The sequence below is a fragment of the Somniosus microcephalus genome, chromosome 15 (genome assembly GCF_052327205.1).
Source record: "Somniosus microcephalus isolate GS21.2 chromosome 15, FLI_Smic_1.0, whole genome shotgun sequence".
Classification (NCBI taxonomy): domain Eukaryota; kingdom Metazoa; phylum Chordata; class Chondrichthyes; order Squaliformes; family Somniosidae; genus Somniosus; species Somniosus microcephalus.
This window is the reverse complement of record NC_141001.1, coordinates 60554151-60581732: the sequence shown is the minus strand read 5'-3', so window position 1 is coordinate 60581732 and position 27582 is coordinate 60554151. Positions and strand designations below refer to the sequence as shown.

General features: G+C 46.9%; 1 protein-coding gene across 1 annotated transcript in view; it reads left to right on the top strand.

Moving 5' to 3' along the window:
- LOC147106970 (ethanolamine kinase 1-like) overlaps positions 1-27024 on the top strand; it is a 302938-nt gene extending 275914 nt beyond the window's left edge. The window contains exons 6-7 of the mRNA XM_086007889.1: positions 22044-22159; positions 26474-27024. Coding sequence (XP_085864015.1) covers positions 22044-22119 — 76 coding nt within the window. The 3' untranslated portion in view covers positions 22120-22159; positions 26474-27024. The remainder of the gene's footprint in view (positions 1-22043; positions 22160-26473) is intronic.
- The last annotated feature ends 558 nt before the right edge of the window (positions 27025-27582 follow it).

The window sequence follows — 27582 nt, the reverse complement described above, 5'->3', positions numbered from 1 at the left end:
GCGAAGGCATAGGGGGCATGGTGGGAACAAAGAGGTGGGAGAAGCACAAGTGATTGGGGGAGGTGATAGGAAGGGAGCCACTGCGGGCCACATTTCCCCACCCCATGTGCAGTTACCCTTTAATTGCTGGTAGGGGGAGGAAGGGGCAGAGGACCAGAACAGGTTTCCTTCTCAGTAGGGGAGGGGCGCTTGGAGAGCCATGGTGAATCTAGATGGGGGAAGTGGCAGGGAATAAGGGTGGAGACTTTGAAATTACTTTGTTTATAGATTTTAAGTTCTATTGGCTTTTGCAAACAATAGCTTGTAAAAAAAACACAGATTTTACTTTAAAATTCATCTTATTTGGTTCTGCCACAATCATGAATTTAAAAAGCTATAAAATCACATCTTTCGGTGTTGATATTTTCCACAAATATGATTGAAATTTAAAGTGATGTTGGTGCTTTAAATTTCATAAATTGTGCCAACTTCTTAAAAGAAACAGCATCCATTTGTTTATCAACCTTGGATGCAATTTAGGACAATCAAAAAATTCAATCTCCTAAACATGCCTTTCTCACTGACATTCCAGAGAAATTCCAAGCCAGTCCAGGGGGAATTTGGTTGTTTTCTTAATTTGCTCATTTTAAAGTTTCATTACTTGTGTTTTCTTTTTAGATGTTTGGTTTGTGACAAATGCTGCTGTTTACGAGGAACAGTTAGATCTGCAACCTTTCCAGAATTATGTGAAAACAATGTTGCCATGTCGTACCACTTTGCAGTGCGATTATGCTAAAGTTTCAGAACTCTTGGAGTGTTAGGAACATAATTTTTTTTTGCTCTGCTCAAATTGTTTCCCAACAGGCCTATACAAAAAAATTTAACAATTTCTAATTGCAATATTTTGATCGGTTGTGACAAAGCTGAAATTTAGAAAGATGAGGGGATTGAAATCATGCTTTGTGATACCAGTAACTAATGTGTTAATGCATTCACTTAAAATTCATCTGACCCTATTTTAAAAATAAATAATTGAGTTCCTTTGTTAAAATAATCGGTGAAGGAATTTTAGGTGAACACATTAGAATCTGTGTTACTAATATCACACAACGAGATTTCAATCCCAAAGTGTCAGTATTTTTTGTGACTTTTCTAATATGTAGTTCACGTTTGTTGCAAAATTGGATATTTCCTCTTTAACCCCAGTTGTAATATTCTAAACTAACTAGACCAGGCTTTCAAATCTTGATAGTTCAAAACATTAAATTAATTGCAGGGCACTAGGAAACACCCTGGGGTTGATTTTCATCTGTGGTGCACATGGGGTGGGTGGTGGGAGGAGTAATTGAGACACCCGCCCGAGGTTAGCAGCGAGAGGCCCAAATCATTTTTATGGTCGGGCTTCATTTAAATTTGATGGGCGAGCTGCCCACATGTTTCGAGTGCTGATAGGCAACTCACCGTTTGGTAGAGCAGGAATACCTGGTACCCTGGCGCATATTCAACGTGAGCTTACACCTCTTAAAGCAGAGGCGTATTTTCATTTCAGAAGTCCTGTTGGCGGGATTTTTGAATTTGTGGGGAAGAATGTCTACTGCCAGGGCACCCCATTTCAGTGATGCTGCAGTGAATATATTAGCGAAGCAGGTAAGTGCCTGGGGAGAGGTCCTTTATCCCTCAAATGGCATACGGGTACCCAGGTAGGCTTGGAAAGAGGTAGCAGAGAATATCAAAGAAAGCAGCATAATCCTAATGACCTGGCTGCAGTGCCAAAAAAAATTAATGACCTTACCCAGACATCAAAGGTGAGAATGATTTATACATCCATCTTTTTCTCAGAATGATGATTTGGCCTACTTCCCCTACCCCCCACCTCCACCCCAGCTCTCACAATCCTTCCTTCCCCCATTTCTCCTCCAATCACAACAGGATACTGCTCCAACGCTCCTGATTATAATCGCACACGTGCCATCTGCTGTTCTCAGAACAGGCACAAGCAGCATTCTGTTCTTATCTGGTGACCACTAGAATGCTAACTCATTCACATTTCACACTAGTCACTTCCTTGCACTTAACTACTTCCCCATCTTGCCCACAACTTGCTGATTATCCCTATCAGCCTGCCCACTATATGAAACTACCATCACACATCTGCATAACTCTTTTAAAGAACTACACACTAACTCACTCCCACTCTTCTTGCAGGGTAAGCTGGTGAGCAACAGCAGAGAGAGGACAGAGACAGCCACCATCCAAGTCCTCAGTCCGGTTGAAGAGATTATTGTCACAGGGATGATGTAAAGTTTTGCAGATGGCAAGGCTGAAAACCAATTGCAGCAAGGTGTTTGGCTATTTCTTTTACCGATTCTCTTTCCTCAAACAATTGCACATATAGGCAACGTGGCAACCTGATGCTGCATTGCACTGCCACTCATATGCTACTGCTTATCCATTCCATTACATGCTGACCATGTCCCTCTTTTTCCAGGTTTATTTGATGACTTTAAGGGGCTCACAGATATACCTTAAAGGGAAATTCCCCTTGAGTTGCTGGTGAGGATGATGTTACCTCTTGACATTTTTCTCTACTTCATCTTCCTTGCTGATGAGGAGAAGGAGCAAAGGGACCAGATAAGGATGCAAATGCATTACAGTAGACAGAGGAGGCTGAGTTACCTAGCTACCAGATTCCCCAGAGCATACAACTCTTAGTTTCAACTCTCTGAGCACTAATCCTTGAGGAAATTTCTGAAGGAAGCGTTTCATGAGTTATGCAGAATGCTGGAACTAGAACTGAAACCACCCTCACAGAATGCAACTGCTTTGTCCATAGAAGCGAGCGTCTTCACAGCACTGACATTTTATGTACCACGATCATTCCAGTCAATTGCAGGGGACCTCTGCAACAATTTACAATCAGCTGTCCACAGTGGCATCAGGCAGATGAGCAATGGACTGTTCACTAGTGCTGGCCAGTTCATTTCATTCCCCTTGGATGCAGCTTCCCAATGTGAGAGGGCATTGGGCTTTAAGACTTGGCAAAATGTAGGCTGCTTAAAAAACATCTAAAAAGAGTGTAATCACTTTGACAGAAACTTTGCAGGCAGGCTTAGTTCATTAACAGTGCACATTTCATGTCTGTCAGCAATACTAAATAAGGTAGTATCAAATATTTTGGGGGTCTGTTATGGGAGAGGCATCACCTGTGAACATGGGCCTGTGCTCTTTGACATTGTGCAAATTTGGATTCATTCCATATCTATATGGTAGAGAAATTCTTTAAATTCTAGCACCTTCCTCAATGTTTGCTGCTCTTATAGTGTATCTCCTGTCACAGTGAAAGCTACTCTTCTATTTGTTAAATCTGGGTATCTTTAGGTAGTGTATCCTTCAAATAATCGACAGAGACTGCAGAGGAACAATCAACAGGTGTTTACTGGATGAGGGTTGCTCTAAAACTAAACAGTACAGATCCCTACTCAGGGTTATATACAGGTGTGGTCACTGCCGGTATACAGGAGCTGTAAAAAGTAGTTCTCCCCTTAAAGGTACATACACTACAATTCCTCCCCTTTTAGATTAACAGTACCATAACATTCATTTAACAACTAACACTTTTAACATGCAACATTAACTGAAAATAGTCCATTTATAAATTCAGTCTTTGGGGCGGCTTCCTGATCCTTTCTGGATAGCGCCTTTCCTGAGTGTCTTGCTCTTGGTGCGGAGGCGATTCTGGCCCCCTGTCGCCGGTTGGTTCATCAGCTTCTGATACTACTGTTTCTGGGGTAGATGCTACCTGTATGTTGGGTTCATTACCAGGTACGCGAGACATGGGGTTGACTCGTTCCTGTGACGCTAGGATCTGGTCAACATGGCGTCTCACAATGTTCTCCCCAACATCCACTGTGTACATTAGTGGCCCCTGCCGTGTGCATATCGTTCCTGGTTGCAATTTCTCTGTTCGGTAGTCGCGGGCCAAGACTGGTTGCCCTACATTGAAGCTCCTTGTCGGCTTCTCATTGATGTGCTGGAATTGCTTATTTTCAACATTTCTTCGTACATTTGGTCTGAGCAAATCCAGACGAGATCTCAACCTTCGGTTAAAGAATATCATGGCCGGGGTCTGGTTGGTAACTGCATGTGTCACATTTCTGTAGGCTAACAGGAAATTGTCCACCTTAATGCTGCAGTGGAATGTCGTCATCGCACATGGCCCTTACTGCCTTTCTAAAGGTTTATACGAACCTCTCAGCCAATTCATTTGTGGCTGGATGATACGGGGCGGATGTGTAATGCCTTACCCCATTCCTTTTCATAAATTTCTGAAACTCTTCGGACACAAACTGTGGTCCGTTATCAGAGCAAATCTGCTCTGGCAAGCCGTTCCTGGCAAATATGATCCGTAGAACTGCAATCGTTTTCTCCGTGGTGGTGGAGGACATTTTGATCACCTCAGGCCATTTCGAGTGCGCATCCACGGCTATTAAAAACATTGAGTCCATGAATGGACCAGCAAAATCAATATGCACCCATTGCCATGGAGAGGAGAGCCACTCCCATGGGTGTAGAGGGGCATGTGGTGGTGCATTTTGGACCTTCTGGCATCCTGAGCAGCTCTTTGTCAGGTCCTCGATTTGCTGATCGATCCCCGGCTGTAGTGTATGTACCCGTCTACCTTTAAGAGAACTATTGTATGTAACCGTCCACCTTTAAGAGAACTACTTTAGGTGTTGCACTACTTTGTTGGCTTCTGTATACTGTAATACCGACGGTGACCACACCGGTATATAAGTGCTGTGTCAGGATTTATTGGGGAGATTCGCCCTGACCTTCGAATAGTAAAGTCCTGTTTTAAGTTACTCTGGTAGTCTGTGTATTAATTAACTAAACAACCCACAGACTTTACAGTGGCGACGAGTCCGATCGTACCCTACGGCAACAATACTTCCGAAGCAGTTAACGAGCGTCGAGAAGAGGCAACCGCCCTCGTCATTCTGCTGGGAGAAAACTCGAGTCTGCAGAGCTGGAAAGGAGGAAGAATTCAGAGACAAAGACTTCCATCAGCAACAGGCACGGACTGTCCCTTCTGCCACGGTGAGGAGTGAGCCGATCAGCACGAGAAGCAAGCCGGCCACGGTGACTGTGAGTAAGGGAAAAGTAAAAAGAATAACCGGAGGATAAGGGCGGTGCACTCGACCACGGTCGAGGGGGAAAGGAGCTGGACAGAAGTCGGGCCCAGAGGCGCTGAGACTGGGGCAGCGTGGAGCAAGGAAGCCGCGGTACAGACAGGCTGGGGACGCAACGGCGTCGTGAGACAGCTAGACCGCGACCGGCGAAAAAGGCCGGGCAGCGACCGAAGCCACGAAGCGCTGCGACCGGGAGCGTAGGCACGGGAAGATATAAAAACTCAGCCGCAGCCGGGGAGGGAAGCACCGGACTGTGAGAGGGCTGGGAGGCGCGATTGGGAGCCGAGCGAGCGGGAGAGGCAGAGCCGACCAAGGGAGACTGAGCGAGAGCCAGTCCAGCGGCTGAAACTATTCGCCGTCAACGGGGTGTACCCAGCGCCGGTAGAGCCGAGCGAGCGGGAGAGAGACAGAGCCCGAGCAAGGGGAACTGAGCGAGAGCCAGCCCAGCGGCTGAAACTGTTCGCCGTCAACGGGGTGTACCCAGCGCCGGTTGCCCTGCTGAGAAAAGGGAAAGCACTGAAGCCGACGCGCAGGCTGTGAACCTGAAAGACAGCGGCTGTCGCCCGTGGGGAAAGTGTACCCCTCCCGCCAGGGGAAGAAACGCGGGAAGCCGCCATTAGGTGGAGAAGAAGACAGAAGCGGGGAACCGCCATTGAAGTGGGCGGGGAGAGAAGATAAGCGCGGGAAACCGCCATTTTCGCGGGAACCGCCATCTTGAAGAAAAAAAAAGAAAAGTTAAAGAAATAATCTGTGGTGTTATCAGGAAGAGAGGAAGATGCCTAAGCGTGGTAACATCAACGATTTTAATTCCGAGGTAGAAGACTGGGCCACGTATGTGGAACGCATTGAGATCTATGGTGAGGCCAATAAAATAGAAGAAGATGACAAAGCTATAACCTTGCAAAACTCGATGGGCGCAAAGACATACGGGCTCTTGAAGCATCTACTAGCACCAGCTAAACCGGCGGATCAGACTTTCGATGATATTGTTGCTGTCCTGAAGGATCATTTTAACCCCGCACCACTGATGTTAGTGGAACGATCCAAATTTTACGCGAGAACGCAACGGAAAGAGGAAAGCAACGCGGAGTACCTGATTGAACTGCGTAGGCTAGCGAAACACTGTCAGTTTAGGGAAAATCTGGCAGAGGCACTCAGAGACAAATTCGTGTGCGGAATGTCGAAGGAAGAAACACAAAAATGACTGCTCGAAGAGAACGATCTTACACTTGATAAGGCTGTCCTTATTGCTGCATCGAACGAAGCCACAGCGAAAGGAATGGCGGAAATGCATCTAAAGGCAGCGGCACTCAGTGTGCAGCAAATTACTTCAGGTACAATGAAATGCTATCGTTGTGGGAAGACAACACACGACCAGAACCAATGCTGGTTTAAAAACCAGGAATGTAGGAAATGTGGCAAGCTCGGTCACATAGCTAAGGTATGCCGGTCAGGAAAGAAGACCAACAATAATGAGTCACCACAAAAGAGGTACAGGAAGGTACATGAGGTGACTAGGAAGAGTCCGGAAGAACAGAATTCGGACTCACACTCCAACTGCAAGGAACTGGATAGTCTGAGAATTCACAATGTGAGCAATGAAGCTGACCGACAAGCTATCTGGATCACACTACAGATTGCAAAAGTCCAAGTGAAAATGGAAGTGGACACCGGATCGGCGTTGACGGTCATGAATAAGCATGATTATAAAAAGTTATTCAAGCATATTCCCCTACGGGATACAGAACTAGTATTGCAGACATACACGGGGCACAAAGTATACCCCATCGGAAAGATAGAAGTCAAGGTGAGATACAAGGACAAAGATCACCAAAGGATGGACCTGTATGTGTTGCCTGAGGGAGGTCCACCACTTCTGGGATGGGAGTGGATCAGGAAAATAAAGATAGACTGGCATTCACTAAACACCATGACGGTAGATTCCGGAAAGGAAGATGTCAAACCTGAACGGTTGTCCAGAATATTGGACGAAGCTAAAGAGGTATTCCAGCAAGGACTGGGAACACTGCGAGGAATTAAAGCAAAGGTTAAGATTGCAGAACATGCAAGCCCAAAATTTTTCAAAGCCAGATCGGTACCTTACGCGATACGACCTGCTGTGGAGGCAGAACTGGAAGAACTTGAACGATCAGGGGTACTGTCAAAAGTGGACTGGAGTGAGTGGGCCACGCCCATTGTTCCCGTCATGAAGTCTTCATCAAGTAACAAGCCAGGGGGACCGGGGAAGGTCCGCATCTGCGGAGACTTCAAGATCACAGTGAATCCGGTGCTTCACACGGTACAATACCCGCTTCCGCGGATTGAAGACATCTTTGCTTCGTTGGCTGGAGGGAGACACTTCACCAAGATAGACCTGGCACAGGCATACTTGCAAATGGAAGTCGAGGAAGAGTCGCGTCAGTACCTCACCATCAACACACACAGAGGCTTGTATCGTTATAATAGACTGGTTTTTGGGGTAGCTTCGGCTCCAGCAATTTGGCAGAGGGCCATGGAGCAGGTATTACAAGGAATTCCAAGCATGCAGTGTTACTTAGACGATATCCTGATTACGGGAGAAGACGAGGAAGAACACCTCACAAATTTGAATCTGGTGCTCACTAGGTTGAAGGAATATGGCCTTTGAGTTAATCGCAAGAAATGTGAGTTCTTCCAAAAACGGATCTCGTACTGCGGTCATTTCATTGACCGAGAGGGGCTGCACAAGTCACCTGACAAGATAGAAGCTGTCGTGAAGGCCCCCGCTCCGGAAAACGTATCACAGTTAAGATCATTCTTGGGGTTGATTAATTATTATCACAAGTTTCTGCCGAATCTATCCACGGTGCTGCATCCGCTGAATGCTCTGTTGTGGAAAGAAGTACCATGGAAGTGGAGTGAGGAATGTAAAAAGGCCTTTCGCAGAAGCAAGGCGTTGATTACCTCTGAAGAAGTGTTGGCTCATTTCAATCCAACGTTACCTCTTCGTCTAGCTTGTGATGCTTCCCCCTATGGAATTGGAGCAGTACTTTCACACAAGTTACCAAATGGCTCGGAAAGGCCAGTGGCGTTCGCGTCCTGATCATTGACCTCCGCGGAGTGAAATTATGCTCAAATAGATAGGGAGGCCCTCAGCCTTGTGTGGGGCGTAAAGAAATTCAATCATTACCTGCAGGGCAAGAAGTTCACATTACTGACAGACCACCAGCCGTTGATGTCCATATTCAACCCTCACAAGGCCGTTTCCACCATGACAGCGCAAAGGTTACAGAGGTGGTCCATGTTACTTGGGGCACACCAATATGACATCGAATACAAAAGGTCCAAACAGCATGGAAATGCTGATGGGTTATCGCGCTTGCCATTGCCGATAGTAGAAGAAGCGACTACAGTGGACCCGGTAGAGATGTTCCACTCATCCACAGTGGAATGTCTACCAGTAACAAATTCGATGATCGAAAACGAAACAAGAAATGACCCGACTCTCTCACGAGTCTATGATTTAACGGTGGAGGGATGGCCAGCACAGGGCGAACCAACGCTGCCAGCATTTTCGCAGAGAAAAGAACAGCTGTCAGTGTGTCGAGGAACCCTGATGTGTGGATCTAGAGTGGTGATTCCACCCAAACTTCAACAGAAGGTGTTAAAGGAGCTGCACGAGGGACATCTGGGTGGAGTGAAAATGAAGAACCTAGCAAGAGCGTTTGTGTGGTGGCCAGGCATTGATGGGGACATCGAAGAAATCACTAAGAGCTGTCTAGGATGCCAGAAGGTCCAAAACGCGCCACCACAGGCTCCTCTGCATCCATGGGAGTGGCCCTCATCTCCTTGGCAAAGGGTACACATCGACTTTGCTGGTCCATTTATGGACTCAATGTTTCTAATAGCGGTGGATGCACACTCCAAGTGGCCGGAGGTAATAAAGATGTCCACCACCACCACGGAAAAAACCATCACAGTGTTAAGGACCATGTTTGCTAGGAATGGGCTGCCGGAACAGATCTGTTCTGATAATGGACCGCAATTTGTGTCCGAAGAATTCAAGAAATTCTTAAAGAGCAATGGGGTTAAGCACTACACGTCAGCCCCATACCATCCCACCTCCAATGGATTGGCTGAAAGGTTTGTCCAGACCTTCAAGAAGGCCATAAAGGCCATGGGTAATGAAGCCATTAACTTACAACATGAGGTGGATAGCTTCTTGTTGGCGTACAGGAATGCAACACATGCGGTCACAAATCAAACTCCCGCCATGATGTTTTTTAATAGACGACTAAGATGCCGGCTGGATTTGCTTAAGCCAAACGTCAGAAGGGACGTAGAGAACCGGCAATTCCAGGGCATGAATGAAAGGCCAACTAGATCTTTTCAGATAGGTCAACAAGTTTTGGCCCGGGACTACCGTACCGAGAAATGGCAGCCTGGAACTATTGGAAAAAGGCTAGGGCCGTTGATGTATACGGTGGACATTGGGGACAGTATAATAAGGCGCCATGTTGACCAGATCATAGGGTCAGCCACAAATGGCCAACCTACTCCACCACCTTACACGGTTAATGTTGAGACAGAGATACCCAGAAAACCTACCTCCGATCTGGTAATACTGGAATCAGATGAACCTGACACTGTCCTTCAAGCCGAATCGACCTTGCCAGAAGCACCTACTACCCCGCCGGGAGTTACGACACCACCGAGGCGTTATCCGGACAGAGTCCGGAAACCTCCAGAGAGACTGAATCTGTAAACTGTCTTGCATAAAGTTGTATATATGTTATAATGTATGTTTAATGGGGAATCAGTATGTTGTAAGCTAAAAAGGGAGGATTGTAGTGTATGTACCCGTCTACCTTTAAGAGAACTATTGTATGTAACCGTCCACCTTTAAGAGAACTACTTTAGGTGTTGCACTACTTTGTTGGCTTCTGTATACTGTAATACCGACGGTGACCACACCGGTATATAAGTGCTGTGTCAGGATTTATTGGGCAGATTCGCCCTGGCCTTCGAATAGTAAAGTCCTGTTTTAAGTTACTCTGGTAGTCTGTGTATTAATTAACTAAACAACCCACAGACTTTACACCGGCCACCACACATAAGCCCTAGCAAGGCTTTTCATTTTCACCCCTCCCAGATGGCCTTCGTGAAGCTCATTGAGCACTCTCTCCCTTAACTTGGGTGGAATTACCACTCGGGATCCACACATCAAGGTCCCCTGGCATACTGACAGCTGTTCTCTTCTGGATGAGAATGCTGGCAACAGTGAGTCGCCATGTGTTGGCCATCCCTTCACCGTCAAGTCATATACCCGAGACAGTGTCGGGTCATTTCGGGTCTCCTTCTCTATATCCACGTTAGTTACTGGCAAGCGTTCAATTATAGTCGAATAAAATATTTCGACAGGGTCCACTGCTGGTGCTTCCGCCGCAGTAGGCAGTGGCAGGCGTGATAGCCCATCAGCGTTTCCATGCTGTTTCGTGCCCTTATACTCTATTTCATAATGGTTCGCCCCTAGAAAAAGGGACCATCTTTGTAGCCGTTGCGCAGTCATCACCGGAACGCCCTTCTTTGGATTAAAGATGGAGACAAGTGGTTGGTGGTCAGTCAGCAAGGTGAACTTCTGCCCATGCAGATAGTGGTTGAACTTTTTCACTCCCCACACTAGGCTGAGGGCCTCCCTGTCAATCTGGCCGTAGTTACGCTTGGCTGAGGTTAGTGACCGAGACGCAAAGGCTACTGGCCTCTCCGAGCCGTCCGGGAATTTGTGCGACAGCACCGCTCCAATACCATAGGGTGATGCATCACACACCAACCGAATTGGTAGTGCTGGGTTGAAATGAGCCAACACCTCTTTTGATGTGATCAATTCTTTGCACTTCTGGAAAGCTCGTTTACATTTGTCATTCCACTTCCATGGTACCCCCGTTTGCAGTAGGGTGTTCAGTGGGTGTAGTACTGTAGACAAATTCGGCAAGAACTTATGGTAGTAGTTCACCAGCCCGAGGAACGACCTCAGTTGTGACACATTTTCCGGTGCTGGAGCCTTGACTACTGCCTCAATCTTTTCAGGGGACTTATGTAACCCCTCTTCATCAATAACGTGGCCACAATACGAGATCTGCTTCTGGAAAAACTTGCATTTGTGGCGATTAGCTCGGAGCCCATATTCCTTCAATCTAGTGAGCACCTGCTCCAGGTTGGCGAGGTGATCACTGTCATTTTTGCCTGTGACCAGGATGTCATCCAAATAACACTGGGTCCCTGGAATCCCTTGCAGGACTTGATCCATTGCCCTTTGCCAAATAGCCGGAGCTGATGCTACCCCGAACACCAGCCGGTTGTATTGGTAGAGACCTTTATGAGTGTTGATCGTGAGGTACTGTTTCGAGGCTTCTTCTACCTCCATTTGCAGGTACGCCTGGGCCAGATCAATCTTAGTGAAGCGTTTTCCTCCAGATAGTGAGGCGAAAATACCTTCAATCCGTGGAAGCGGATATTGTACCGTGTGAAGGACTGGGTTCACTGTCACCTTAAAGTCCCCACAGATGCGAACCTTCTTTGGTTCCCCAGGCGTATTACTCAACGACCTCTTCATTACAGGAACGATGGGTGTAGCCCACTCGCTCCAGTCCACTTTGGACAGTACTCCAGAACGTTCCAAACCTTCCAGCTCTGCTTCGACGGCTGGGCGGATCGCATAAGCCTTAAAAAACTTTGGGCTTGCATTTTCCTCTATTTTGATCGTTGCTGTTATGCCTTTTAGTGTTCCGAGTCCCTCCTGAAACACTTCTTGTGCGTCAGTTAGCATTTTTGACAGTCGTCCAGGTGTGACGTCGTCATCCTTTTTGGCATCTACCGTCAGTGCTTGTATGGCATGCCAATCTAACTGTATCTTCCGGATCCATTCACGTCCTAGTAGTGGTGGTCCTCCATCTGGCAATACATATAGGTCCATTTTTGGTGTTTCCTTGCCGTTGTATATCACGTTCACCCTTATTTTTCCTTTGGGGTAGACTTTTTGCCCTGTGTATGTCTTCAAGACAATCTCTGTATCTCTCAAGGGTATATGTGAGAATAGCCACTTGTAGTCCCTTCGGTTTATGACTGTTAGGGCTGATCCTGTGTCCAATTCCAGTTTCACTTGGACTCCGTCTATCTTGAGCGTGACCCAGATAGTTTGGTGATCCTCCATTTTGATTACATTATGTAGTTTCAGACAACCCAGCTCCTTGCTTCCGGAGTCTGTATCACTTTTCTGTTCGTCTGAACTACTCTCCGTCACCTTATGTAACTTTTTGTACTTCTCCTGTGGAGATTTCTTGCTGCTGGTTTTCTTTCCCGACCTGCAGACTCTTGCTATGTGTCCTACTTCTCCACACTGTCTGCACACTTGGTCCTTGAACCAACAATCCTTATGGTCGTGTGTTGTTCTGCCACAACGATAACACTTCCCTGCTCCATATGACATTTCATTTGTGCCATATTCTTGCGGTTTCCATTGTATCTCTGCAGCGCCCCGTGTGGCTGCTTCATGTGATACTGCCATGCTGAAAGCCCTGTCTAGCGTAAGATCCTTTTCTGATAGAAGCCATTTCTGGGTTCCTTCACTTTGAAGCCCACACACAAACTTGTCCCTTAAAGTATCTGCTAGTCCCATTCCAAACTGGCAGTGTTTCGATAGCTTGCGCAGTTCCGTTAAATACTCAGCATTACTTTCATCTTTATGTTGGCTCCTTTTGTGGAACTTAAATCTTTCTGTTATCAGCAGCGGTGTGGGGTTTAAGTGGTCCTGTAGGATTGCCACTATGCTTTCAAAATCCTTTTCCACTGGCTTCTCTGGGGTTACTAGGTTTCGTAGTAAGCCATACGTTTTTGCACCCATGGAATTCAACAATACCAGTGCTTTCCTGGCATCTGGCACTTCATTCGCCTTGCAGTATACTTCTATGCGTTCTACATATGTCGCCCAATCTTCGACTTCATTGTCGAACGCTGTGACACTGCCACTCTTCGGCATCCCTGGGTGTGGTTAGACTGGCTAAAAATGGCGTCTCCCGCGCTCTCCCTTCTTCTCCGCTGGCTCAAAATGGCGTCTCCCGCGCTCTCCCTTCTTCTCCACTGTGGCTCAAAATGGCGTCTCCTGCGCTCTCCCTTCTTCTCTGCTGCGGCTCAAATGGCGTCTTCCACGCTTCCTTTCGTCCCCCGCGGACGCTGCTCAGCCCTTGAACACCGGCCGCGCTCTGCGCATTTTCCTGCGCGCCTCTCTCGTTGACGCCGCTCGGTCCAGAACCCCGGCTGCACCCTGTGCGCGTTACCCTCTCTCTCTTTTTTTTTCCGTCGACGCCGCTCGGTCTTCAACCCCGGCTGCGCCCTGTGCGCTTTACCCTCTCTCGTTGACGCCGCTCGGTCTTCAACCCCGGCTGCGCCCTGTGCGCTTTACCCTCTCTCTTACCCGTCGACGCTACTCGGCCTATTTCTGTGCCGTCGGTCAGCTCCCGCCGCCGCTGTCTGGGAAGGGTCTGTGCCGTACCTGCTGCCAGCCCGCTGTGCTGGATCGTCGCGGCTGGAGAACCAAGCCCAGCTCTCCACAGCCTCCTCTGCGATGCTCAAGTCCTCCCTGGATGGTCGCCGCCCGCACTGGTGGAATCGGCCTTCTTCTTCAGAGTTGCAGGTAGGTTCGAAACGACTCGTCGCCAATGTTAAATCTGGGTATCTTTAGGTAGTGTATCCTTCAAATAATCGACAGAGACTGCAGAGGAACAATCAACAGGTGTTTACTGGATGAGGGTTGCTCTAAAACTAAACAGTACAGATCCCTACTCAGGGTTATATACAGGTGTGGTCACTGCCGGTACTACAGTATACAGGAGCTGTAAAAAGTAGTTCTCCCCTTAAAGGTACATACACTACACTATTGAAAGTATTTGTTGAACTCTTTTGTTGGACATCCTATTCCTTAACAGTTAAAAATTGTCTAGGGTGATACAGTACCCTTGGTCTCCATGATCAAGTCTCTTATATACCTCAGAAAACCCTGACAGATCAGTTGCATTTGTAGACAGCTCAAGAACAGCATCTGTACTTTAGCTTTGGCCGTGGGTGGGTGCCACACTTTGAAAATCCATGCAGCTATTGGTGGATATCACAAAAGTGTTTTGACATTATTATAGGGTATTTCACTTCTACAGGTGGTCATGGCGGATGCATTTAAATTATTGCTAGCTGCATTGTCATGTCCTCTGAGATGCAACTGTTTGAAAGCACTTACATGATTCCTTTTTCATTCTTGGTTCCATATGCATGTTTATTTTATATTCCGTATATAACAGTGACCATAACCCTCCTCATCAGACAGTCAGCACAGCCTCGTCGGCTTTCTGAGGCCTTTTATTTTCTGTGACACTTCCCATTCTGTTTACTTAACATCATTCAGATGTTTCCTACAGTGTTTCCCATCCTGTTTCACTGGGGACACTGCTCGTATTGTATTTGCAATGCCCCTCTAGGCAGTTTTGTGCTCTGTAGCGGTTCTGATTCGAGCTATTTGAGTACTTCTTCAGCCAGATGCTGCACCTCTGCATCCCTGAGATGAATTGCCTTGTGGTGTGCTTTTTCTTTTCTTAGTTGCCCATTTCCACTTATTTCCAACAGGTCCTTGATGCCTGTTTAACCTTTTCTTTGTTTATTGACCCACAGTCACTCCCCACTCCCAGTATCCTGTAACTTTGCCTGCAAGTTATGGGGCGAGTCATTGGTTAGGGAGAAATCAAAGGCGACTTGAAAATGTGCACACAAATTAAAACATTTGAAATTAGAACAAAAGAGACAAGTTGTAATTAACTCATCGAGAAGAAGCTGGCTATACAATTCAACCGGTATTTTCATAAATACCAGGAGAGATAGCAAATGAATATAAGAATGAAATAAAGAATAGAATTAGTAGAAATACACCTCACAATATGTTAACAATTACTTTTTTCTCTGTTTCTTTTTGATGTTTTGGTATATAATTCAGTAAAGTTATAATTTAAGTGCTGTCTATTATTTGAAATTATGATTGATTAGTTTTTACATTCTAACCCCCTATAGATTACAATTCTATTTGGGGCGTGTCATGAAACAGAATATTGATACATTAAAAGCAAAAGGAGAATTCAAAGTCTAACTTCAGAATAAGAAACTGTTTGGTTGTGGCTTGAACTGGGTGGATTTACCTCCATTCTTGTAGGAGAAAATTGCGCTGTTGTTTTTTTTTATTCACAGGATGTGGCCACCACTGGCAAAGCTGGCATTTATTGCCCATCCCTAATTGCCCTTGGTGGTGAGCCACATTCTTGAACTGCTGCAGTCCATGTGGTGAAGGTACTCCCACAGTGACTTTGCTCGGCCTTTTTGAGGGCAGTTAAGGGTCAACCACATTGCTGTGGATCTGGAGTCACGTGTAGGCCAGACCAGGTAAGGACGGCACATTAGTGAACCAGATGGTTTTTTACAACAATCTGGTAGTTTCATGGTCACCATTACTGAAACTAGCTTTTATATTCCAGATTTATTTAATTAACTGAATTTAATCCTACAGGGAGGAGGGCCAGCATTTCGTGAAGTGGTGCGCCAATAACAACCTGGCCCTTAACATCAAGAAAACCAAAGAAATCATTGTGGACTTCAGGAAGTCTAAAGGTGGAAGTCACACCCCCATCCACATCAATGGGGCTGTGGTGGAAAGGGTGGACAGCTTTAAGTTCCTTGGAGTCCACATCACAGAAGACCTCTCCTGGTCCCTCAATACCTCCTCTCTGGTGAAGAAGGCCCAGCAGCGCCTATATTTCCTAAGGAGGCTGAGGGATGTAACCTGTCACCCCTGATCCTCTCTAACTTTTACCGCTGCACAATAGAGAGCATCCTGACAAACTGTATCACAGTATGGTATGGCAGCTGTAGCTACTATGACCGGAAAGCCCTGCAGCGGGTAGTCAAAACTGCCCAACGCATTACCGGCGCCCAGCTACCGACCATAGAGCACATATACCAGAAACGCTGTTTATGGAGGTCACGGTCCATCATCAAAGACCCTACCCACCCCAGCCACAGTCTGTTCATCCTCCTGCCATCTGGGAGACGCCACAGATGCATTCGCACCCGTATGACCAGATTTAAGAACAGCTTCTTTCCCAGGGCTGTCATCCTACTGAACTCCACAAATAAACTCTAAAGCCTGCACATCTGCCAATGCACTTTATTATGGTTATGTTTATGTTAATGTATTACAAGCCAAATGTATGTTGAATGTTTAAATGTCTTAATCTAAATGTACACTCTCGGGAGCCGTAAGCCTACATTTCGTTGTACTGCACTTGTGCACTAACAATGACAATAAAAGTTGATTTGATTTGATTTGATTAAATTGCCCAGCTGCCATGGTGGAAATTTGAACTCACAGCTCTGGATCATTAGTCCAGGCCTCTGGATTACTAGTATCAGTAACATAACCACCATGCTACCATTCTAGAGTAGTAAAGTGGAAGTGTGAGAGGCTTATATCTATTTGATTTATCATAGCTAAAGGAGGAATGGAAAAATCTGGCACCATTGTACCTTTAGTGTTGTGTGGTAAACCACTGTTTGTATTCCTGTTTGTCCTGTTTGTATTCCACTGTGTACATGCCTGGACATGCCTCGGCTGACTCCTCCCACAGGTCCTAGTATAAAGGTGACTGCTCCCCAGCCCTTAGTATCATGGACCGGTCGACCACGCGAGGCAGACCTCCATTCTGTTGTTAATAAAAGCCTTTGGTTACTCTTCTAACTCTCAGTCTTTTATGAGTAATTGATAGCGCATCAATTTTATTAACAACATTTTTATAATGGAGAAGATCCTCACACCAGCATGCCTGGACTTAGATCATCGGGAGGCGGACTCATCCACCAAGTTTACTCACTGGCTTAAGTGTTTCGAAAAATTCCTGACCGCCTCCGAAGCAATCAAATCGTACGAGGACAAACTGGATGTCCTGACCTCCAAAGTGAACCACCGAGTGTACTCGGTCATCCAAGACGCGACCTCGTACGCGGACGCTATCAAGCTCCTCAAGGACCAGTGCACGCGCCCAGTGAACGAAGTGTACGCCAGGCACCTCCTGGGGAGTCGTAAACAACAACCTGGGGAATCGACCGTGGAATACCTTCAGGCACTGTCTGTGCTTGGCCGGGCCTGTGGTTGTAAGGATGTAAAGGCCGCCGTGTACACAGAGGAACTTATCCGGGACGCTTTTGTAGCGGGCCACAGATCCAATTACACCCGACAGCGACTGTTGGAGCAGAGTAACCTCGACCTCAACAAGGCCTCTGAACTCACACTATCGTTGGATGCAGCCTACCAGGGCATGGATGCCTACTCCTCTGCACCGTGGACGCCGCGGGGAATGACAGCCTGGGACACGGTAGGACCGCCTCATAGCGCCGTGCCACCCCAGCCACACCCCAACAACGGCCCAACTACCGCAGCAGTGTCCCAAGGCCAGACAGCAGTGCCCCAAGGCCAGAAATGCTACTTCTGTGGCCAGGCAAAACACCCCAGAGCGCGCTGCCCGGCGAAAAACGCGATCTGCTCGGGCTGCGGGAAGAAGGGACACTACGCTAACGTCTGCAGGGCCAAAGCCACCCCGAACCCCAGCAGCGCCGCGTGTGGGCCATGCGGGCCGCCATCTTGGACCTCCCCGGCCATGTGCGAATCACCGGTACAGCAGCCATTTTGGACGCCTCCAGCCACATGGGGATCATGGACGCCGCCATCTTGGACGACAGCCGGGACGCAGCAGGCCCCCGACACCACCTCATCTGATACCCGCAGCGACACACCGACCCCTACGCTGGCATCCGTTACACTGGACCAAGCGAGACCGCACCAACTGGCCAGTTCCACAATGGACATTAAGGTAAATGGTCACGATACAATCTGCCTTTTTGACTCTGGGAGCACGGAGAGCTTCATCCACCCCAACACGGTGCGGCGTTGCTCTCTCCCAGTCCTGCCTGCGCAACAGCGGATTTCTATGGCCTCCGAGTCCCAGTCGGCGGACATCGGCGGCTACTGCGTGGTGACACTCATAGTAGACGGGACCGTGTACGATCATTTTAAACTTCTGGTCCTGCCTGACCTCTGCGCTGCCGTCCTGCTGGGGTTAGATTTTCAGTGCCACCTTAAAAGTGTTACGATGGCATACGGTGGACCCCTACCCCCACTCACAGTCCGCAGCCAGCAGCTTCCAAACTGCCCGCCGCGCACCAGGTGCAACCTCTCCACACTCAGAGTCACCCCCCCCCCAACTGTTTGCTAACCTCACCCCCGACTGTAAGCCCATCGCCACAAAGAGCAGGCGATACAGTGCCAGGGACAGGGTTTTCATTAAAACCGAAGTGGAGCGGCTCCTGAAAGAAGGGATTATTGAGGGCAGCACCAGCCCCTGGCGAGCCCAGGTTGTGGTCGTTAAGACCGGCGAGAAGCAGCGCCTGGTCATCGACTACAGCCAGACAATAAATCGCTACACCCTGCTGGACGCCTACCCACTCCCCCGTATAGCTGATATGGTCAACCAGATCGCGCAGTACCGCGTCTTCTCGACCATTGACCTGAAATCAGCGTACCACCAGCTCCCCATCCGCCCTGAGGACCGCCAGTACACTGCCTTTGAGGCAAACGGCCGCCTCTATCACTTCCTTAGGGTTCCCTTTGGCGTCACCAACGGGGTCTCCGTCTTCCAAAGGGAGATGGACCGGATGGTAGATCAAAATGCGTTGCAGGCCACTTTCCCATATCTGGACAATGTGACCATCTGCGGCCGTGACTTGCAGGACCATGACGCAAACCTCGAAAAATTCCTCCGCACCGCCCAACTCCTAAACCTGACATATAACAAGGAGAAGTGCATATTCCGCACAAACCGCCTCGCCATCCTTGGCTGTGTTGTGGAACACGGAGTCATCGGCCCTGACCCCGACCGGATGCGTCCCCTTATGGAACTTCCACTGCCCCACTGCCTCAAGGCCCTGAAGAGGTGCCTAGGGTTTTTCTCCTATTACGCCCAGTGGGTCCCCTACTATGCGGACAAGGCCCGTCCGCTGATCAAGTCCACCTCTTTTCCCTTGACGGCAGAGGCCCGCTTAGCCTTCCACCGTATCAAGGAGGACATTGCCAAAGCCACCATGCACGCAGTGGACGAATCCATCCCCTTCCAGGTGGAAAGCGACGCGTCTGACTTTGCCCTGGCCGCTACCCTCAATCAGGCGGGGAGACCCGTGGCCTTCTTTTCACGAACCCTCCAAGGCCCGGAGACCAGACACTCCGCTGTTGAGAAGGAGGCCCAGGCGATTGTGGAGGCTGTGCGTCATTGGAGGCACTACCTGGCCGGAAAACGATTTACCCTGCTCACTGACCAGCGTTCAGTTGCTTTTATGTTTAACAACAAGCAGAGGGGCAAAATCAAAAATGACAAGATCTTGAGGTGGAGAATCGAACTTTCCACCTACAACTACGAGATCTTGTACCGGCCCGGGAAGCTAAATGAACCCCCGGATGCGCTATCGCGTGGCACCTGCGCCAGCGCGCAGATCGATAGACTGCGGGCCCTCCACAATGACCTCTGCCACCCGGGGGTCACCAGGTTCTTCCACTTCATCAAGGCCCGCAACCTGCCTTACTCTATTGAGGAGGTCAGGACCATGACCAGGAACTGCCAAGTCTGCGCTGAGTGCAAACCGCACTTTTATAGACCAGACAGGGCCCACCTGATAAAAGCCACTCGCCCCTTCGAGCGCCTGAGCGTCGATTTTAAAGGGCCTCTCCCCTCCTCCGACCGCAATGTGTACTTCCTCAATATTATTGATGAGTACTCCCGTTTCCCGTTCGCCTTCCCCTGCCCGGACATGACCAGTGCCACGGTCATTAAATGTCTGAACAACCTCTTCACCCTGTTCGGCTTCCCCAGCTATATCCATAGCGACCGGGGCTCATCGTTTATGAGCGACGAACTCCGTCAGTACCTGCTAACTAGGGGTATTGCCACAAGCAGGACCACCAGTTACAACCCCCGGGGGAACGGACAGGTGGAAAGAGAAAATGCGACAGTTTGGAAGGCCGTCCTGCTAGCCTTAAAGTCTAGGGGCCTTCCAACCTCCCGCTGGCAGGATGTGCTCCCCGATGCGCTCCACTCTATTCGGTCACTGCTCTGCACTGCCACTAACGCCACCCCTCATGAGAAAATGTTTGTCTTCCCAAGGAAGTCCACATCGGGGACATCGCTACCGCCATGGCTGACGTCCCCAGGGCCGGTCCTACTGAGAAGACACGTGAGGACCCATAAAACGGACCCCCTGGTCGAGAGGGTCGACCTCCTCCACGCCAACCCCCAGTATGCTTACATCGCATACCCGGACGGGCGGGAGGACACAGTCTCCATAAGAGACCTTGCACCCTCGGGGGCCGCAGTAACCCACTACCCACTACCACCCCCCCCCACGATCCGATATCCAGCCCCAGCAGACGGCAGGCCTGGGCCCCGCGACCCGCTCGACATCTACGAGGACGACACGCCTGTGCCACAGCCTACGCTGGACTCGACGCCGGAAACTTCACTACCCCTGCCGTCGCCACGCAGATCACAGCGGCAGACAAGACCTCCGGAGAGACTCCAATACACTAACTTTTAATACACTTCACCCCGCCGGACTCAATTTTAAACAAGGGGTGAATGTGGTAAACCACTGTTTGTATTCCTGTTTGTCCTGTTTGTATTCCACTGTGTACATGCCTGGACATGCCTCGGCTGACTCCTCCCACAGGTCCTAGTATAAAGGTGACTGCTCCCCAGCCCTTAGTATCATGGACCGGTCGACCACTCGAGGCAGACCTCCATTCTGTTGTTAATAAAAGCCTTTAGTTACTCTTCTAACTCTCAGTCTTTTATGAGTAATTGATAGCGCATCATGTTGTTATTGTGCTAGGTGAATAAACAAGTTCAATTCTTAAAATTTTTAAAGTGCCACAATTGTCTGGATACTACCGAGATTGTGGTTCATCACAGGTTGCATTACATAGGATTACATAGGACTACACAGGATATACGGCACAGAAACAGGCCACTCGGTCCAACCAGTCCATGCTGGTGTTTATGCTCCACTCAAGCCTCCTCCCGTCTTTCCTCATCTAAATCTATCAGCATAACCCTCTATTCCCTTCTCCCTCATATGTTTGTCCAGCCTCCCCTTAAATGTATCTATACTATTCGCTTCAACCACTCCCTGTGGTAGTGAGTTCCACATTCTCACCACTCTTTAAAGAGGTTTCTTCTAAATCCCCTATTGGATTTCTTGGTGACTATCTTATATTGATGACCTCTAGTTATGCTCTTCCCCACAAATGGAAACATTTTCTCTGTATCCACTCTATTAAAACCCTTCATAATTTTATAGACCTCTATTAGGTAACACCTCAGCCTTTTTTCAAGAGAAAAGAGACCCAGCCTGTTCATCCTTTCCTGATATGTATACGCTCGCATTTCTGGTATCATCCTTGTAAATCTTCTCTGCACCCTCTCCAGTACCTCAATATCCTTTTTATAATATGGCGAGCAGAACTGCAAGCAGTACTCGAAGGCCGCGAATTTAATAGCATTCTGGGGGCAGGTTTGGAGGCGGGACAGCTGTCAAAAGTGCAAAGATTGACAGCGGGTAGGAAACGCGCTGTCAACCCACCTCCAGGTCAGCGGAGAACTGACCCGACACCAACGGCAGGGGATACAATTCAGCTAATTAAATGGCTTGTTAAGAGACAATTTAAGACTATTTTGAGGCTTACTTCTAATTTTACCTTCTCCCCCACAGGTTACCTGCTGTTCGGGGAACACGCCAGCTCACCATGGCATGTTTTGAGTCTGCTCTGATGTTTGTGAAAAGCTGACAGCTGCAGAAGTGGGGTAAAGGATGCCATGTTGCGGATGGTGAGTTTCACAGTGCAGAAAATGTTGGTTACTGCATTTTTAATACATATAGAGATTTCTTTAGCTTACAAGTTTTTAGATCCATCTGTATGTCCAGTGCCACCTCATTGGGAGAACCTCTCTCACCATTGACAGATCACTTCTGTCATTTCACCTGCAGCTGCCATCTATTGCAGCAACATCGGAGCCATTGAAACAGTCAGACCTTGGTCCTCCTAATTCTTCCAAGATCAGCCCCAACACCAACATCACCAGGCACACCAACAACATCACCAACAACATCACCAACCTTCTCCGCAATCACCTGATGCTGCACTGGATGCAGGGCATCAGCCCCTGACAAAATTGCTGCCCGGGAGGCCAATCTTCACTTGAAGCTGTAAACCCTGGCTGTCACATGATGTGCCAGGTTGACACCATCCCACAGCAGCACCATGAAGCATCCCTTTAATGTCCAAGCCATTCCTTTCACACTCATCACTATAGCGGCGGGGGGGGGGGTGTTGGTGGGGGCAGAGTTGTGACTGAACAATCACTGGAATACAGTAAGACACTTCTCAATGTATGCTCAGATCTGTCCAATAAGAGGCACTTTTTGAAAAAGAGATTTCACTGTATGACAACACATTACCAGAAACTTCACATGGACATTGGCTAAACCTCTTAAGTGCCTACCCTTGTGTGTTGTTAGTTGGTATGCTTGCAGTAGGATGAAGGTGAGTGTGAGGAGTGGCTAGTGAGATGGGGAAGTGATAAAGTAGATAGAGAGGGTTGGGTGCAGGTGTAAGGTAAGTTGGTGTCCTGGGGAGGTCTCTTCCACCCTTGGAAGAGAAGAGGACTTCCCTGTGTGCTGTGACTCCCTCCATATGCATATGGAGGGAGTCATTGGAGAGCCTGGGTGCAAGCATTCACCTTTGTGCAGTGATTGTCAATGTTTGCAGCACCTCAAAGCTGTCAAACACTGACAGAACAACTGTCAAACTCCATGTGGATGTGGTCCCTTTAAGGAAACCGGTTGATGATGCGTCATCAAATGATGTCATCAAACTCGCTTCCTGTTAATTGGCCGGGAAGCCCGCAGGGTGGGCTTAACAAGACCAATCAAGGGAAAATCACGTCTACAGAGCGACTGCAGCTGGGAGCGGGACTGAAACCCGGAAACCAACTCTTCCGCCCCCATCCCGCCTCCTCCATTAAATTTGCAGCCTAAGTGTGGTCTAATCAAGGTTCAGTATAGCTTTAGCATAACTTCCCTACTTTTTAATTCTATCCCTCTAGAAATAAACCCTAGTACTTGGTTTGCATTTTTTATGGCCTTGCTAACCTATGGCGCAACTTTTAGTGATTTGTGTATTTGTACTCTGAGATCCCTTTGTTCCTCTACCCCACATAGACTGAGATCCCTTTGTTCCTCTACCCCACATGGACTCCCAGCCTCCAAGTGATAAGTAACCTCCCTATTCTTCCTACCAAAATGTAATATCTCACATTTGTCTGTGCTGAACTTCATTTGCCAATTATTTGTCCATTTTACAAGTTTATTAATATCTTCCTGTAATTTGTTGCAATCCTCCTCAGTATTGCCTAACCCCCTCAATTTGGTATCATCCGCAAATTTAGAAATTGTGTTTTTGATTCCAAAGTCTAAATCGTTAATGTAAATTGTGAACAGCAGTGGTCCCAGCACTGATCCTTGTGGAACACCACTACCCACCTTGTGCCACTGTGAATAGCTACCCTTTACTCCCACTCTCTGCTTTCTGTCTTGAAGCCAGTTAGCAATCCATCCTGCTACTTGTCCCCTAACTCCGCATTCTCTGACCTTATTCATTAGTCTATTATGGGATACCTTATCGAAGGCCTTTTGAAAATCTAGATAAATTACATCTACTGCATTACCATTGTCTACTCTCTCTGTTACCTCTTCAAAAAATTCAATAAGGTTGGTCAAGCAAGATTTTCCCTTTTGAAATCCATGCTGACTATTCATTATTATACTTTTCATTTCTAGATGCGCAATCCTCTCCTTTAGTAGGGATTCCTTTATTTTTCCTACCACAGATGTTAAGCTGACTGGTCTATAATTCCCTGGACATGTTCTATCCCCCTTCTTAAATATAGGTATTATGTTAGCTGTCTGCCAATCCTCTGGCACTACACCTTTTTCTAATGAATCATTAAATATGTGTAGTAATGCCTCTGCTAACTCTTCCCTAGATTCTTTTAAAATGCGTGGATGCAATCCATCCGGACCAGGGGTTTTATCCTCTATGAGTTTGATTAGTTTATTTAATATATCCACTTTTTTATTTTAAATGCACTAATCTCATTACTCATCTCATCATCCAATGTCATGTCCACCTGTTCTATCTCCCTGGTAAATACCAAAGCGAAATAATGATTTAATATTTCTCCCATCTCTCTATCGTTACCTGTGGTATTGTCCTGTCCATCCCTTAATGGCCCTATTCCCATCCCAACCTTCCTTTTTTTATTGATGTGCCTGTAAAATATTTTACTATTTTGTTTTATGTTCCTCGATAATTTAATTTCATAGTTCCTCTTTGCCTTCCTAATTGTTTTTTTGACTTCTCTCCTAATCCCTTTGTATTCTCTTATCATGCACTCCCCTGCTGTCTATGTACTTAATGTATGCCTCTTTCCTTACCCTCAATTGTTTCCTTATGTCTTTATTCATCCATGGAGTCTCATTAGTGTTTAGTTTGTTCTTTCCTTTTAGCGGAATATATTTTTCCTGCACTCTGTTGAACACCGTTTTAAGTGTTTCATATAAAAAAGAAAGATTGTAGTATGTAGCCGACCTGCTGAGCAATTGGCACCTACATCTCGTCCTGTTCTCCGGTTGGTGCTTGTCACTCTGGAGTTGGCACTTCCTGGCTGTCCATTTACTGACAGAACTTGTCAATGAGCAACAAGCAGTATTATGTCATGTTTACCTTACAATGTTTTATTCAGCGGCAGCCACAAAACAAGAAAGACTTGCATTTATATAGCGGCCTTCATGACCTCAGGACGTCCCAAAGCACTTTACAGCCAATGAACTACATTTGAAGTGTAGTCATTGTTATCATGTAGGAAATGCAGCAGCCAATTTGCGCACAGTAAGCTCCCACAAACAGCAATGTCATAATGACCTGATAATCTGTTTCTTTTGTGATGTTGATTTAGGGATAAATATTGGCCAGGACACCAGGGATAACTCCCCTGCTCTTCTTCAAAGTAGTGCCATGGGATCTTTTACATCCACTTGAGAGAGCAGAAGGGGCCTCAGTTTAATGTCTCATCCAAAAGACGGCACCTCTGACAGTGCAGTACACCCTCAGTACTGCACTGGAGTGTCAACCTATAATTTTGTACTCAAGTGCCTGGAGTGAAATTTGAACCCACAACTTTCTGACCCAGAGGCGAGAGTGCGACCACCTGAGCCACGACTGACACAATCATAGAATCATAGAATACTACATCAGAGAAGAAGGGCATTCAGCCCATCAAGTCTGTGCCAGCCATTGGAAACAGTTTCTCTTTATTTACTATATCTAATCATATATCATGATTTTAAACACCTTTATCAAATCTCCTCTTAGCCTTCTCTGCTCCAAGGAGAACAACCCCCGCTTCTCAAGTCTATCAACATTAACTGTAATCCCTCATCCCTAGAATCATTCTAGTAAATCTCTTCTGCACCCTCTGCAAAGCCTTCATGTCCTTCCTGGTGCCCAGAATTGAACACAATACTCCAGCTCGGGCTGGACTAGTGCTTTGTATAGATTTAGCATAACTTCCTGGCTTTTGTACTCTATGCCATTATTTATAAAGCCCAGAATCCCATATGCTTTATTAACTGCTTTGTTAACCTGTCCTGCCATCTTCAAAGATTTGCGTACAAGTACCCCCTGGTCTGCCTCTTCTTACACCCTCTTTAAAATTGTACCATTTAGCATGTATTGTCTCTCCTCATTCTTCCTACCAAGAATGTCAGCATTAGGTTTCATCAGTCACTAGACTGAGCCTCACTTGCACCACTTTCATTGAACCTATTTATTAAACTCTGACTATCTTCATTTGGCTTTTTCTCAAATTAATGGCACAACCTTTAATAAATTCCAATGTCAAAATGATTCAGTTGACCCAGTGACTAAAGCATTTTATTGTTTTCCTAACCTTCCTTTGTTACATTTTGTTGTCATTGGGCAGCAGCCAGTGTTTTGCTAAAACCTCACAGACAACCTACATCTTCAAAACAAAATACAAACTACATTTATAACCTTTTTATGTACTTTCTGTTTCCATTAGGTGAATGCGACATTTATTGAAAAATGTTTACTGATTTATCAAGAAAAATCACTTAGTAGGAGTTCTCACTGAAATACTCGTTTGTGTGTTCTGCAGTAAATTGCTGACTTGCTTTCAACTCCAGTTAAAGGTTTATTCTATACACATTAAAAGAAAATGCTGTAATCTTTATTTTTTGCTTCCTGCATGTTGCTGCAAATTTAACGAAATGCCAACCATAGCAACTGTGTGCTAATGTCTGCAATTTAGGACTTACATAAGATCAAATGTGAAATCGATGCTTAAAAGAGTGGTATGCAAAATGCAATTTACAGTCAAAGATATTCAGTTAATAAGAATGATTTTTGCTTTCCAATTTCTATTCCTTTAACCAGAGCATGCAGTTGCCAGTTTATTTCAGTAGAATAATTTATACATATTTGGAGCATTTCAAAATGTACAAAAATATTCACAGTGTTATTAATGATCAAATACTTCATAAATTATTCTCCTATCAATAAATAATAAGCAAAAACTTGTTTTTGCATTTCTGTTGCAAATTCTCATTGCTGGCTGTATTATATGTTACAGCTTTTCACCACTCTCTGTTCAGGCATCAGCCTGAGTCACTAAACCAACACAGATGCTGTGAATGCAAATGGTTCAAGGAAAAGGGAAAGACTTGCATTTACTTAGGCCTAGAAATCCGATAAGGCCCGAAAACGGGCGGTGCCACCGCGAGTCGAGGTTTGCTCACGCCTGTAAAAAGATCACTGCCAGCGCTGTTATTTTGGTGCTGCCTGCTGATTTGAATGATTGGAGAGCACAGCCTAGCAAGGAACACACTACCTCAGACTGTGCGCTCTGCAGGAGGCCCAATGTAGCGTGGCCGTAGCGTCCCTGAAGCGAGACTGCTTTTTCTGAAAGCAAGGCTGTCATTTTAGAAAGCAGGCTCAAGCCCTTAAAGGGGAACTGCCTTCTAAAAAAAAAATCATTTAAAAATAGGCAGTCTCTAGCCCTTAGAGCTCAACTGCCTTCTGCATGTAAAAAATGGTAAAAGTGCTTCAGCACTAACCCAAATGGCTCAACATGCCAGGGAAAGGGTACCCAGGGTCTCGAACATAGCACTC